The sequence below is a fragment of the Aristolochia californica genome, unplaced genomic scaffold (genome assembly GCF_029961685.1).
Source record: "Aristolochia californica isolate CCGP_79_NKW_82.1479 unplaced genomic scaffold, dmAriCali1.0.hap1 SCAF_13, whole genome shotgun sequence".
In the NCBI taxonomy this organism is placed as follows: domain Eukaryota; kingdom Viridiplantae; phylum Streptophyta; class Magnoliopsida; order Piperales; family Aristolochiaceae; genus Aristolochia; species Aristolochia californica.
In genome coordinates, this window is record NW_027181804.1 from 24,572,481 (window position 1) to 24,587,757 (window position 15,277).

The 15,277-nt window shown below is 43.0% G+C and overlaps 1 protein-coding gene across 5 annotated transcripts in view; it reads right to left on the reverse strand.

Moving 5' to 3' along the window:
* Positions 1–1,279: 1,279 nt before the first annotated feature.
* LOC137947926 (protein STRUBBELIG-RECEPTOR FAMILY 3-like) overlaps positions 1,280–15,277 on the reverse strand; it is a 31,833-nt gene continuing 17,835 nt past the window's right edge. For all 5 annotated transcript variants that reach the window (XM_068793783.1, XM_068793784.1, XM_068793782.1 and 2 more), the window contains one exon: positions 1,280–1,606. In XM_068793783.1, coding sequence (XP_068649884.1) covers positions 1,514–1,606 — 93 coding nt within the window. In that variant the 3' untranslated portion in view covers positions 1,280–1,513. The remainder of the gene's footprint in view (positions 1,607–15,277) is intronic.

The window sequence follows — 15,277 nt, forward strand, 5'->3', positions numbered from 1 at the left end:
ATTACACCCAAGAGTTTCTCCCTAAATAAAATAAGTTGTAATAAGGAAACTAAAACTAAGAGAATAAGGATGAACTATTTTTCCCACATGTGCTCAATGTAGAGTATTCTTCTTCTCTTCTTCTTGACTTTACTTCAAGTGTGAGACATTTGCATGAGACTCACCTTAGAATAACAGTAGCACTAATATTGATTTCAAAATTAAATCAGGAATAGCTAATATGAATACTTCCCTCTTAGATTTTAAAAATCAAAAGACTTGAGAAGCACTGAGAATGGACTTGGGAGCTTTAAACATTCGTGCAATCAAATGTTGAGGCAAGAGAAGACTTGGGTATTTATAGCACAAAATCCCAATTAAAAAAACTAGCCATTGCACAAGATTAGGCATATTTCTAGTCTTGTAGAAATTACAAAAAATTATTTCAAAGATTATGAACAAAATACTTATTAAATTCTGTTTGTGATATTGAAAATTTTGGTAAGATCTACAACTCTTATTATAGCCTCTAGAAATTTAAGAGTTTTCGTGTGTGTGTGTGTCGGATTTAAGATCTCATGATCATAAAAAAAAGGAGCAACACAAGAGAACCATCTTTGTGGCCGGTGGGGAACAAATAGGTAGATTGTCACAGAAAGGTTGGTATCGACATCTTTGTGGTTTACATGATCTTGACAACTAAAGAAAAATAACTCAAATACCATTTTGTGTTGCAAAGTGATCTAAATATATTGTCTGAATACCCTCTATCTAAATATGCTATGCTTGAGAAGTTGCATTCTTAGCATTACGACGAGACATTCTTGAAAATTCATCTTCCCATATTCCTTTCCAAGTTCTTCAAACCTTTTCATATTTCATGTCCAATCTCTTGCTCCTTAATTTAATTTGGCACTTATCAACTGGGCTCTCTCATGGAGTTCCTATGCCATAAATTCATGGAATAAGCCTTTCTTACGTAGTCAAATACTGTCTATACCACTGGTGGCCGGCCACAAAGACGCTGCACAAGGCAGATTGTCGTTTCAATCTTCAGACTACAAAAGAGGTTGGGCATCTCCCAACCACCGGCCACCACCCTTGGCTATCCATAAGACAGAGAAGGACAACATTAGGGATGCAACCACCGGCCACATTTTCTCCACCACGAATGAATGCAAAATTTATTCTTACGTCCTCGTGACACAAAAATTATCCACCAATTCGCCTCTCTGATAGCATCTGATTCCGTCATTTACCAAAAAACTGATCCAAAAGCGATTTAATTGAACACTTATGAGACACACATTACAAGCATCGCTTCAATAGATAATTATAATAAAACAATGGAACTAGCACTTTTACAAATGGAAAAATAATCATGCTTATAGTTCAGGCTAATAATTTATGGTTCCCTTCACGTAAAAGAATCAGCTGTCACACTAACAAGTGACAATTTGTTGGTTGTCTCGAACCATTTGCAGGGAAAATACTGCTCATTGACCCCCTTCATCTCCTCTTTTGCATAACTTGCCTAAAAAGATTCCCCGTCCCTTCTCCTTCTAGGCATCATGTCTAGTATCTGCTGAACAATATCCGACATGGGCGGCCGAAAGCTTGGATCCTCCTGTATGATAAAAATGTCAGAAAAACCTTGTGATGGCACAATGTCATTGTTAAATGTAAAATGAACTTCCAGCCAGAACTCAGAAAGTCATAGTATCAATGCAACACTGTATCATGTTGGGTTGTAATCATAGTATTTCTCCTAAAAAAATTCACTAAATAGAAAGCAAGAAGGAGTCAGTTCAGTTCAGTTCAAATAGGCCCTCTCTATTCCTGTTTACCAAAGTCCACTTTGGAGTGTTGATTTTGGGACTTCGGATGAGCATTACTTTGGTCTAGACAATAATTGACTAAGAGCCTAGCTGATAAATGCCAAATTAAATTAAGGAACAAGAGATTGGACATGAAATATGAAAAGAATTGAAGAACTTGAAAAGGAATATGAGAAGATGAATTTTCAAGAAGATTTCGTCGTAATGCTGAGAAGGCTGCTTCTCAAGCATAGCATATTTAGATTGAGGAGGGTATTCAGACAATATATTTAGATCACTTTCCAACACAAAATGGTATTTGTGTTATTTTTCTTTAGTTGTCAAGATCATGCATGTTTTATTTCAAAAAAATTTAAATTCTTAGATGATGCGTGTACTAATTATCAAGTACAAAGGGGCATCTTTGTAATTTAAGGGTGATACTTAAACAATGAGCAAAAGTGACATTTTGCAACGGAATAGGAGGTTGATAGGTTTTATACCCTAATCTTAAACTCTTTTTTTTTTTTTTAAATGATGCTGAATTTTATTAAGAGAGCTCAAACGAGCAGATTACAAAAGGGGAAGTCTTCCCAAACAATGAGAGATTGGAACCTCTTTCCAAGATCAGCCAATTCTTTGGCTGATAAATTGGCAAAATTCGAAACCTAACTTTGTTCAAGTAAAAATTTGGAAAGAAAGCTTCGATCTTATCTTTTCCTCTAATCTCAATTTCTTTCAATTTTAGATTGGATTAACAAACCCTAAGACAGAATTACAGAAATTGTTTCAAGGTAAGTCAAGAGGAAGTGCAAACTTGCTGGATTTTTGTTTCCTACAAATCTGAAGTGCAAACTTGAGCTTTAGGGTGTGTATTAAATCCATGTCAACATCAACTGGGCATCGGAGCTCTTGGTGGTCGATTTTCATGGAATTAGAATGTGGGAAAACTCTAGGAGAATCCGGCACTTAAATGAAGCAACCTGACTCTCCAATGGGAAGCTTAGTAGGTAAGTTGTAATAGAAAATAAGTTTCAGGGCTTCAAAGAGGAGATGAGAAGAATGTTTCAATCAATGTCAATTAGGCTTAGAGAAGAACCAAAAGGTAAAGCACCAATGGCCATAAACCAATCAAGCCTCCATCAAATTCACGTTGAAGTTTGGGAAGAATAGTCTCGGACTGCTTTGTATACAAGCATATAGGATGTTTGACAAAATTCCAAGAAGAAATCTGAAGATGAATTGCAAAGCCAGAAAGGTCGGAGTTCTTACAATAAGAGTTGGGATAACGGATTGAAGCTTGAGATTCCAAAATTCAAGGAAAATACAACTACGAGTGTTTGTAGATCGGCAAAGCACAATAGACTAAGTATTTGAGTTCATAAGAGTTCCAAAAGATAAACAAGTACCTTTAGTAGCACTAAGACTGAAGGGACACACTCAAGCTTGGTGGGGCAAATTGATGAAGGTGCATAAACTTAAGGAAAAGAAAAAAATCGAAGTTGGGAAGTGATGAAGCAAAAAAGCAGAAGGAATTTCTTCCGATCAACCACAAAAAAATTCATTTCTCCAACTTCAAAAGTTACAACAGAGCAACTAGAGCGTCAAAGAATACACAAATGACTTCTATACACTCTTAACCAAAAATGCTTTGGAGGATAGGGATGATATATACGAGGTTCTAAACCTATCTTATGTCACTCTCAAAACCACACCAAGAATTAGAAGTGTGGAGGAAAGCCATAAAAAGCAATATGGAACAAGTGTGGGATAGAGGTGGAGAAGATTCAGTGAAAAATCTTTTGTTGGTCACTGAAGGTCATAATTTCACTCCAAGAGCTAATCATTTAAAAAAAAAAATTCTAATGATTCTCAACCTAAGGGAAGAGTCGTTGAGCATTTTCGTTGTTGGGTTGGGTCATACTGCAAATAATTGTAATCTCTCTAATAACAGAAGATTCCTTTAAGTCAGTATGTAATGAAGTCATATTTGACATATGAGTAGTAACTCTTGAGTCAAAAACCCATGTGAATGTAGAATGCACATGTAAGGCTGACGTACCTGAACTGGAAAGAGTAGCAATAGAGAGTGAAGGCTGAGTTACAAATGCTGATGAGGGTGCAATGGTCAATTGTGCCATATGCTAGGAGCTCATCGGGTGAACCTGGTACAATACCCACTTTGAATCTAGTGGAGGCCTCATTGTTTTCAAGAACTAGGGAAATTTGCCCAAGTAGGCTTACCAAACTTACTCCAACACTTATCAGAGAAGTGGTTTGTGCGGCCTCAATGAATACATTTCCTTTCATGCTTACTATCGCCTTGGCCTTGTCCTCTACAATGACCATCTCTGCCTTTCCCCTTACTGTTTCCACCACGACCTTCGACAGATTTTGAATAACTCAAATTGTTTAGGGCAAATGCATCAGCACTTTTAGCCTCTTTGTTCCCCTTGGATATTTCAACATGCATGATTCTATTAATTGTTGTAGATAACGATGAGACATCATCTAAGGCAAGTAATTGTGCCATGACTAGATCAAATTCTGGTCCCAAACCATCCAAGAATTTAGCTACATTAGTTGCCCCTATTGTTTCCATAGTTCCCTCTCATTAGTAGTAAAGGGGTGAAAAATACTTGTCTCCTGCATAACCCCTAGTAACTCACTTTAGTAAGTTGTAACTAATCTTTCACCTCTCTTAAAGCTGAATAATTTTGCATATAGTTCATAAACTCGGGATAGATTACTCTCTTGTGCATACAGTGCTACTAGAGACATCCATATCTCTTTTGCAGTTTCACAATACACAATTCACAATTTGATTCTTTAATTTGGAATCAATGTTATTGAGTAGGTTAAAGTCATAACTTGGCTATCTTCTGCTTCCTAATCATCGGTCAAGGGTACTGGTGGATCGTCCCTCGTGAATTTAAACTTCTATTTGGCCTTGAAATAGATACAAATTAATTTTGACTAACTTAGGTAATTTTACCCATTTAACCTCTTTGTTGTAATCAAAATCGAATCTTTGCCCTTAGAGCCTCCACACTCCTTTGAGGGGGGTTATTATTTCACCACAATTACAAAGAATGGCCAAAACAAAGCAACTACAGCTTCATACAAACAAAGTACCTGTGCAGATTACATGGGCCCCACTTCTTAAAAAATTAGGGTTTGAGTAATCACACACATATGCACCCAATAATGCAGAACATTCACAAAGAACTGTCAATTCCATTTTAATACTTCCAAGAAACTCATAAAACAGGCTGACATCAGCCTATTAGATGATGACACAGACTATTCAACCTAATATTGGGCTATGCACGACAGAGATTGGGTAATCCTGAATCAGATGTCCCTCTTGGGGCTCTAATCAAGCATCGAACTGATCCAAAGGCCGCAGAAGCCATCAACCATAGGGTTATAGCAGAGAAAGAACACAACAAAATCGAATTTTTGTTAACAATCAAGATCAAACCTTGAGATCTCCCTTTCTATGAGTTCGTTGTCTTCAATGGAGAGAGAGAAGGAACTTCTCTAGTTGTAATCAAGATCTACTGCTCTGATACCATGTGAAATAATGAATTGAAGAGAATTAAGAGAAAGAAGAAAGGAGAAGGAGAAAGAAGTTGCTGAAAAAAGAGTAATAGAAAGGCTCTCTAATTGGGGATCGTGCTCGACCCCCTAATCTTCTTATTAACTTAAGTGAAATGAGTACAATTACATGAACAGCCTCCATGCACATAACTGCTTATAACTCCTAATATACACCTCCAAATTACATGAAAATTAACCCATAGGCATATGTAAGCATGTTGAGTAAAACAATAACTTTACTAGAAAATATAGACCATGTAAAATGACTGAATTACCTCTTATACTGTTTTCTAACAATTACAAGCGTGTCATCCACAAAATATGATTCGTCCTTTAAGTAGGTTGGCAGATAGTATATAAGAGAACAACTACTAAGAGACTAAGAGCACAAAGTGATATTGAGCTGGAGTTGCAGTATAGATTAAGGAGATGGACGCATGGAAAAGGGAAATAAATTGACAATGGATGGACTCAAGTCGAACAGCGATGAAATTGAACTGATTGTCATTACTTGCCGGCGAACAGTGGTCATGAGAGAAATGGTGTTGAGAGCTCTTTTGCTTACAAAATTAGTGGAAATCATATTTACCTGGAACGGTGCAAGTTAAATGGTGAGGACACCGGATCTCAACACGACACAACACCTATTGATCCTTCATCCAGATTCCTGTGTTGGGGTGGAAGGACTCATTTACACAGTCAAAAAACAAAAAAAAAACAAAAAAAAAAAAATGGAGCATCTAGACATTCATCGTTGTAGAAGAGAAAACTGGATGAAAAACCTTTGAATTTGCCATGATCAATGACACCCAAGGCTCCTGTTGCTGTGTCACCAAATTCATCTTCGAACAACTTGCTCATGGTGGAGCTTCTAATACCAGCCTCTATATGCCACTGCTAGTACGTTCTAAGCGTAGGACAGATTCAACTATAAATTTCATGTCTGGGTTACCAAGAACCACTAGAAGACAAGACAGTATTCCGCTAGAGATTGACAGGTCTTCCAAAATGGCACATTTCATACCATGTAGTAAAGCTCATGATCCTTCAAATGTTGCATAATAGGTGTTGAGAGTAGTGCATTTACATGGTGTTCTAGAATCAATTCTTCGTGACAAAGATAAAAAGTTTAAATGGACATTTTTGGAAATACCATTAAGCAAAGTTGAAACTCATCAATACCTACAAACAGATGGGTAGACTGAAGCAGTGAACCAAGATAGAGGTAAACTCTTGAAGAGTGAACTATTAAAACCGACAAATAATCAGGACATTTAATTGCCACTCGCAGAGCTTTATTATAATAAAAGCAAAAACCGCAACTTACAATTAAATCCCTGTCAAATTGTCTATGGTTATGATCCAGCCGATCCTCTTGAGTTAACCGAGCTTCCAATTTCAACAAGTCGGGTTCATAAAGTGGACAATGTGGTGAGTTGAAAGAGTGCATTTTGTGAAGAGGTCAGATGTAGGTCGGAGTCTGTCAATGAGGTTTGAAGTAGGAGACCTTGTTTGGGTGGTCCAGTCTCCTGGGGGGTTTCCAATTGATGGTCCTACAAAGCTTTTGAAATAGAGAGCTTGAACCGTATAAGATTCTCAAAAAAATTAATGGCAATGCATTTTGTGTGTGCTTGCCTGTTGAGGTAAAGCCATCAAATATCTTTTGTTTGAAATGTTGATAATTTTATTTCAAAGAAAGAGAAGATACATCAAGGGAGACCTCCCCTAACAACATTTAGTGCAACCGAATTGGCTGATCTAAGTGCATGAGACCAAATACAAGAAATGGTGGATGCAATGTTCAAAATATCAAGAAAAATCTGCCAATGATGCCATGGAGGGAAAGATGAGGTGGAGCACCATCCGATCACAATCTTGGAGTCTCCCTCGACGATAGGGGGACCACTGAAGCAATTCTGAAAAAATCGCAAGCCATGAAGGAGACCGGAGAGCTCAGCAGTGGTCGAGTCAGCAATTTTGAGAGGGCCAGAGTAAGAGAGGATGGCAGTGCCTCTTGGATAAAAACTCACCCCACCAAACCCAACCAAACCCGGGTTCCCAAGGGAGCTACCATCAAAGTTTAGCTTATAATATCCGGAGGGAGGAGGCTCCCAAATAGCAACTCGGCGGGGGGGGGGGGGGGGGGGGGGGGGTAGTGGGGACAAACATTTGAGTAACAATCTTCCAATTGGTGCGGACCAGGGCACAAGAGAGACAAGCAAACTCTTTCAGGGAGCGGATTCAGGTAGATATGAGCCCAGTGGCAGTGAAGGAAACCTCTGCAGTAGAGCAGAAAGTACAATTAAACCATCTAGAGTTCCTTTCTTTCCAGAGGCACCAAGGAATAAAAGCAATGCAGGCAGCCAATACAAGCTTGCCCAGGCTAGGCAGGCAGGTTCCAGAAGAAAAATGACACATGGTGCTCAGGTCAAGCGGGATGCAACAATTGAGTCCCATGTTGTCAATCATGTAGGTGCAGACCTTCTAGGCGAAGTCACAGTGGAGGAGGAGGTGATTCACAGTTTCAGCCACCGTCCCGCAGAAGGGGCAGAGAGGATCGAAAGTGGTGTTGCCACACCTAATAAGGTTGTCTGTAGTAAGGATCTTGTTGTGGCAGGCACTCCAAAGGAAAAATTTCACCTTGGGCGGGGCCGAGAGGCGCCAAGCAAGAGCAGCTGGATGTGGGACAGGAGGCCGGGTCCATCCCATAAGATGACGGTAGGCCGAGGAGACCGAAAATCGCCCGCTGTCATCAGGGAGCCAAATCATCCAATTAGCCGTCTAAGGGCGAACCATAATACTACTGAGACTATCAATCAAACCACAAACAGAAATGGCTTCCTCATCAGTAAGGCCACGTCTAAGGCAGAGATTCCATGAGCCATTCCGCCAAGCATCAGAGACAAATAAGTCACAACTAGTGGTAAGCTGAAAAAGTGGTGGGTAAGACAAGGCAAGAGAGCCATCATCCGACCACCAATCCATCCAGAAATGCAGACTGGAGCCATCTCCAACAAAGAACCGAATGGCAATGCAGAAAGAGGAGAACAAATGAAACATGGTCTTCCAAATGGGGGAGAGATGACAACAGTTGCCTCCAGTAATCCATCTATCACCAAGACACCGAAGCTTGAAGGCAACCATTGGCTTCTACGAAGCCCCCGAGGAAGAGTTGAGCTTCAAAAACCACTTGAGCAAAAGAGCATGTTCCATTTTCTTGGTGTGTATGATCCCGGTGTGTATGATCCCGAGCCCTCCCAAAGATTTTGGCTTACACACTTCATTCCAACTGACAAGGTGATAGTGAAACTCATTTCTAGAGCTATGCCACAGAAAACGTCTCTTGATCATGTCAATGCGCCAACTAATAGAGGCGAGGCAAGCCAGGAAAGAGAGGAAGTAGTTTGGAATACCCGTGAGGCATGATTTTAAGAGGATCAATCTACCAACCTTGGAGAGCATCCTACCCTTCCAAGAGGAGAGGCATCGCTCAAGCCGCTCAATCACAGGAGCCCAGAGATCCATCCGGGGTCTACTGTCAGTAAGAGGAAGGCCTAGGTAGAATGTGGGAGCAATCAGAATAGGACATCCTAGAGTCTCTGCCATAATCTGAAGCAAGGGGGGGTCGATGTGATATCCCATGATGGTTGACTTTCCCCAGTTAATTTCTGACCAGAAGTGATGTCAAAAAGGCCGAGAAGGGCCTTAATGTGGCGGACCTGGTCAAGTGTGTCGATGCCGAAGTAAATGGTGTCATCCGCAAACTAGAGCAGGGGTATGTCAAAGCAACTTTGTTCAGAGACAACCTCTAACCAACCAATGTTGTGGGCATAGTAGAACATAGAGGATAAGTACTCAACAATGATGTTGAAGAGGAGTGGGGAGAGGGGGTATCCCTGACGGATGCCTCGAGTGCCTTAGAAGAAGCCACAAACTGTGGCATTGAGGAGCAAGGAGTAAGAGGCTGAAGAGATAAAACTACGGATCCAAAATCTCCATTTGTCTCCAAAGCCCATACATTGCATAATGTTGTCCATGAAGGACCAACTAACTCGGTCAAAAGCCTTCTCAAGGTTCAGCTTAAGGACAAACCGTGGCCGACCCATCTTGGCAAAATGATCTACAATTTCATGTGTGGCCATAGTTGAGTCGAATATATCACCACCTTTGATAAAAGCACTCTGGCCCCAGTGGATGATGGTGGGTCGAACAACCTTGAGACGACGAGCAGGGATACGAGCGATGATTTTGTAGGGACTTCAAACGAGACTGATCGGCTGATAATCCTAAGGGCGCTCAATTCTAGTTTTTTGGGGGACCAAAGCAATAAGAGAAGCACCCACACTCTTAAAGGTGATTCCACAATCATAGAAGCTTCGGACCATAGAAATGATGTCCGACCTCACAGCGGGCCAGCAAGCCTTGTAGAATTCCCCGTTGAATCTGTCAGGCCCCAAGGGAGTCCCAGTACAATATCCTCAACCTCCAAGTCAGAGAAAGGAAGCTCAATGAAACTCGCCAAAATTGAGGAAATCGCGGAGAAGTGAGGGCTGGAGAGCCTGGGCCAATGGTGGTGCTCCTCTCTGTAAAGATCTGCAAAGAAACTGAGAAAAACATCAGTAATGGAGGTCATGTCCAAGGTAAACTCGTTGTCAATAGACAAGGAGGTGACCCAGTTAGTCTTCCAACGGGCCGAGGCGATGGCATGGAAGAACTTTGTGTTAGCATCCCCCTCGGCCAACCACTTGAAGCAGGTTTTTTGCTTCCACTGAACCTTCGGAGTACAAAAAAGATTGAAAATTGCATTGAAGAGAGATGCGGTTAGAAAACTCAGCATGAGTAAGACATCTTTGTTCCTCAACCATATCAAGAGCAGCAATCTGAGACAGGAGAGAGGATTTCTTAGAGGAGGCAGCAAGGTGACGCTCTGAAGACCAAGATTTGAGTTTTACTTTGAGGCGCTTCAACTTGCGGGAGAGAGACCAGCCATCATAGTTAGGGTCCCCAAAGGATTCCGACCATGAGGCGACGTTGCCGGCGAAGTGCATATCCAACAACCAAGAATTATCAAACCTGAAAGGGGCAGGCCCCCATTTATCAAGTTTGGTATCAATCTGAATAGGCTAGTGGTCGAAGCCAGCACAACTCAAAACCGACCCACAAGTGTTGCCATAAAGTTTGAGCCAATCATCAGTGGCAAGGAACCGATCAAGCTTGGAAAGGATAAGAGGCCTCTGACCATTGGACCAAGTAAACATCTTGTCAGAGAGGTTGATTTCTTCCAACTCAAAATTGTTGATAAAATCCGCAAATTGCCTCATGGTTGAGGTAGACCAGGAGGTAGGGGGAGACTTCTCATTACAAAAACGGGTTGCATTGAAATCCTGGCAAGGAGCCAAGGAATGGGCCAAAGAGGCAAAAAGCCAGAAATCTCATCCCAAAAAGAGCGACGATCACGGTATCTGGTGGGGCCATAAATGCCAACAAGCCCCCAAGTGAAACCAATGCAACTGTCACGCAGCTTAACTCCAATAGAGAAAGAGCCATTCACGTGATCTAAGACTTCAACTGCAGAGGAGTTCCAGAGGAGAAAGAGGCCACCAATAAACCCAGTAGCATTGATGGCAAGCCATTCCAAATTATTACAACCCCAAAGGTCATGCATAATGGAATTGGAAGGGTTCTGACATTTAGATTCTTGAAGGATTACAATAGATGGGTTACTTCTGGAAAGAAGATACCAAACAGTAACACGCATTTTGGAGGATCCAATCCCATGAACATTCCAAGAAAGAATAATCATTCTTGACTTATCTGCAAACTCCTAATGTGGTCTTGCCACCCGAAATGTTATCACTATAAACCATGCCCAATTTTTGAGCCAACTCAGAGATACAACCCCCTTATGTAGGCCCCCTTGGCAACTCTGATTCTACCACAATAAAACTCTCGGACTGTTGCACGGGCTGAAAATTTTCTCTAGCCACCTCTCTGGTCCTCTTTGTATTGAAGGCGATTCAAAAGTGGTTATCAATTGGTGTGCAAACTCTGTCTGACCCCCATGGCGTCATTGGGATATGTTCAATGAAATATGTAATTTATTTTCCCATTTAAGTTGTAAATGAAATCACATTCCCTGCTCTGCTAATCACCTGGCAGACAACCAGGCTATGGTAGGCATTTCTCTCCAACACTTTGTTGTGGAGTCCGGCCCTTGGACCTAGGTTTGTAATTTTTCTTCTCCTTTTTTTTTAATCAATATACGCACCATTCATATAAAAAAAAAAAAAAAACACTCAAAGATACAACCCCAAGTTTCATCATCAAATTGGTGGTGCTCATTCTGCAAAGCGAAATAGAGCTGCCAGTTTCTATCATCCAGCGGAGGAAAGCATAGGTCTCATGAATCATATCCCCTGACTGGCGGGGAGGGCCACTAGGCTCCCCGGGAGGGGGGGCTTGGCCAGAAGTGCGGTGACGACGCTGGTAGGTCAGCCAGATGAGGAGGTGATCTAGTAACAGTCGCCTGGACTGAATAGTCCCAGACAAGGAGGAAGATGAGGACCCACTACCAGAAAGGAGGGGGGAGGTGGGTTTGGGAGGGACTTGGCTCGTCGGTGAGAGGTCCATACGAGTGATAGGGGGGCAATGATGGCAAACAGGGTCTAAGGGAGGGTATTTAGGAGGGGTTCTGGTTGAAAAGGGGGGCTATGGGGATGGTTATGTGGGAGTAGGGGTGGGGGCATCGGATTGTTGTAGGTGTGTGAGATGCTGGCAGCTGTCCCAAGTGGAGGGGCCACAGGGCGGAAAAAAGAGAAGGCCAAGTGTCGAAGGGAGGGGGGGAGGTCCTGGTATCAATGCGATGCCAAGTAGGGGGTAGGGGTGTTGGTGTGGTTGGGGGATCTCTGTGGGGAGTCAATTGCTGATGGGAAAGGTAAGGTAGGTAATCTGAGACATAGGGGCAGAAGGCTATCCAAGGGGGTGGAGGTGCCTGATGACCAAGTACAGGATTGCTACTATTGGTGCCAGTGAGATAAGCTATCTCCCACAAGTCCTCCAAATGTGATACCAAGCAAGAGGTGTGATTGATCAATGTCAAGACGCAAGAAAGTCGTCCCAGAGTGAACGCGGCTGGGTGTGATGAAGAGCATGGCTCGGTCAAGTCGTCGGCGTTTAGTCGTGCCAAGTCGTCGGCGTTTAGTCGTGCTACTATTTGGTCAAGTCGCCAGCGTTCAGTCATGCTACTGTCCAGTCTGATCAAAGTGCCAAAAATGAGATTGAATACACTGCTCTCCCAAAGTTCAGGCGGAAGGCCCATAATCTGAATCCATTGACCGAGGCCATGGTGATGCAAGGAGGGGCTTCAGTCACAGACTGAAGCAATGGGGGTAGAGACTGCAAGATGAGTTGCCATCCAACGGTCATCAATTGAGCGAAAGGTGACTATCCACTCGTCCGAGCAGAGATATGATGCTAGAGGGCCCAGACACAGGTGGCATTGGAACTAGTCTAATATGAGCTGGCCCTCAGCCGGTGGCGTGCTGGAGGAGACCAAGGCAGCACAGAGAAGGCGGTCAAAACCATAGCGAATCAGGTTTGGAGGGATTGAAATGGTATCATGGTTCCATGGGGGAGGGTAGGGGCTGGACGGTGATGAAAGTGGTAGATGGTGCGGGCTAGCTGACTCCAACCAAAGCCGGAGTTGGTTGTTTCTGAGATAGTGACACGGACCATGGTAGTGGTGCCCCTGTACTGCAAAATTTTGCATTCAATGCGGTTCCCAGACGGATCGTATGAAAATAATAACTTCAGGATTCGGACTAGAGTTCTCTGGTTTTGGGCGACGTCCTCATATCTTCAATAGTTGCTACCGAGAAGGTAGTGAGGAAAGAAGCGCCAGCCAACAGAGGAACAGTGATGAAGGCACGGCGTTCCCCTGTTTTTACTATAATACGAACATTTTCAGCACTTTGAAGGGTCACCTGAGTGATTGTGACTGCTGTAGGACCAAAAACGAAGTGGAAAGGTGGTTCTCGGGGTCGTCTTCTCCGGCTCCGGTGGTGAATAGTGGTCCAGCTGGTAGCGCCGCTGTCATCACAGCTCGCACAACCACTGTTCAAGCTCTCCTCACTGCTGTTGCTCTCGGAATCACCAGAGAAGTGATATTGAGTGTCGAACAACTTTTGGAGGCCATCAGGCGTCACCTGCACAAGTTGCAGGTCTTTGTTGCCGTCGAGAGGGAGGGAGGGGGGTGTAGTTTTCTCCCCCTGGATTGCCGTCGAAGGATTGGGAACAACGAGTATCTTTCAGCTTGTCTCCCATAAAAATCACAACCTGATCTGGTTCGACGAGCAATTGGACAAGGCAGCACAGAGAAGGCGATCAAAACCATGGCGAATCAGGTTTGGAGGGATTGAAATGGTGTCATGGTTTTGTTTCGGGGGTGATTGGGGCTGGACGGTGATGAAAGTGGCGGATGGCGTGGGCTAGCTGACTCCAGCCAAAGCCGGAGTTGGTTGTTTCTGAGATAGTGACACGGGCCATGGTAGTGGTGCCCCTATGCTGCGAAATTTTGCATTCAACGCAATTCCCACAACGGATCGTATGAAAATAATATCTTCAGGATCCGGACTAGAGCTCTCTGGTTTTGGGCGATGTCCTCATATCTTCAACAGTTGCAACCAAGAAGGCAGCGAGGAGAGAAGCGCCAGCCAACAGAGGAACAGTGCTGAAGGCACGGCGTTCCCCTGTTTTTACTATAATACAGACATTTTCGGCACTCCAATGGGTCACATGAGTGATTGTGACTGCTATAGGACCAAAAACAAAGTGGAAAGATGGTTCTCGGGGTCGTCTTCTTCGGCTCCGGTGGTGAACAGTGGTCCAACTGCTGGCGCTACCGTCGTCACAGGTCGCACAACAACTGTTCAAGCTCTCCTCATGTTGTTGCTCTCGGAATCACCAGAGAAGTGATATTGAGAGTGCCGAACAACTTCTGAAGGCCATCGGGCATCACCTGCGGAAGTTGCAGGTCTTTGTTGTCGTCGAGGGAAGTGAGGGGGGTGCAGGGGGAAGTTTTCTCCCCCTGGATTGCTGTCGGAGGTGGGGGTCCCAATCGGAAGGAGTTTTCGATCGGGAACGACAAGTATCTTTCAGCTTCTGTCTCCCAGAAAAATCACAACCTGATATGGTTCGATGAGCAGCTGGACTACTTGTCAATTTGTCGCGACAGTTCGTCGGCACGTCGGCCTGCTGGACCTCGAGCCACATTGTCATCCCATCGAATCTCCCTCCGATCTGGTCTCTCCCTTCTCTTGTCGCAACATTCTTAGACACACGTTAGCGCCTTCGAGCTCGCGGCGCACAATACAATACCTTCCCTCGCCCTTCTCTCCCTTCTCTCGTTTCGCTCTGCCCAAAGACCTCACACTGGAAACCAGCCATCGAATATCTTTAACGTCAAGCATTTATATCCCTATCATGGGGAAATAATGTTATTGTATTCCAATCTCAAGGACAAATTCTCATCAACCAGGGAGAATATAATGCAGTCTCAAATTTTAAGCAAGATGAAGCATGAGATATCAAAAAGAAAGGAGGTGGAACATGAACACTTAGAAAAACTTGAATCTCATAAGATGTTTTCAAAAAGTAAAGCCAAAAGATCTCGTTGTTCTGCTAAGAAGGTGACTTCTGAAGAATAGAATATTTAGATCTCCTATATTTATATTAGGCCAACAAGTGCAAGGAGTCAATTTCCAGCACAACAGGGTATTTTGGATATTTGTTTTACTTGGCAAAGGTATTTATGCTTTTACTGATAGGTGCATAGCTTATTAAATTAGAAACTATATCTTTGTAGTTGTTGGATTTAATAC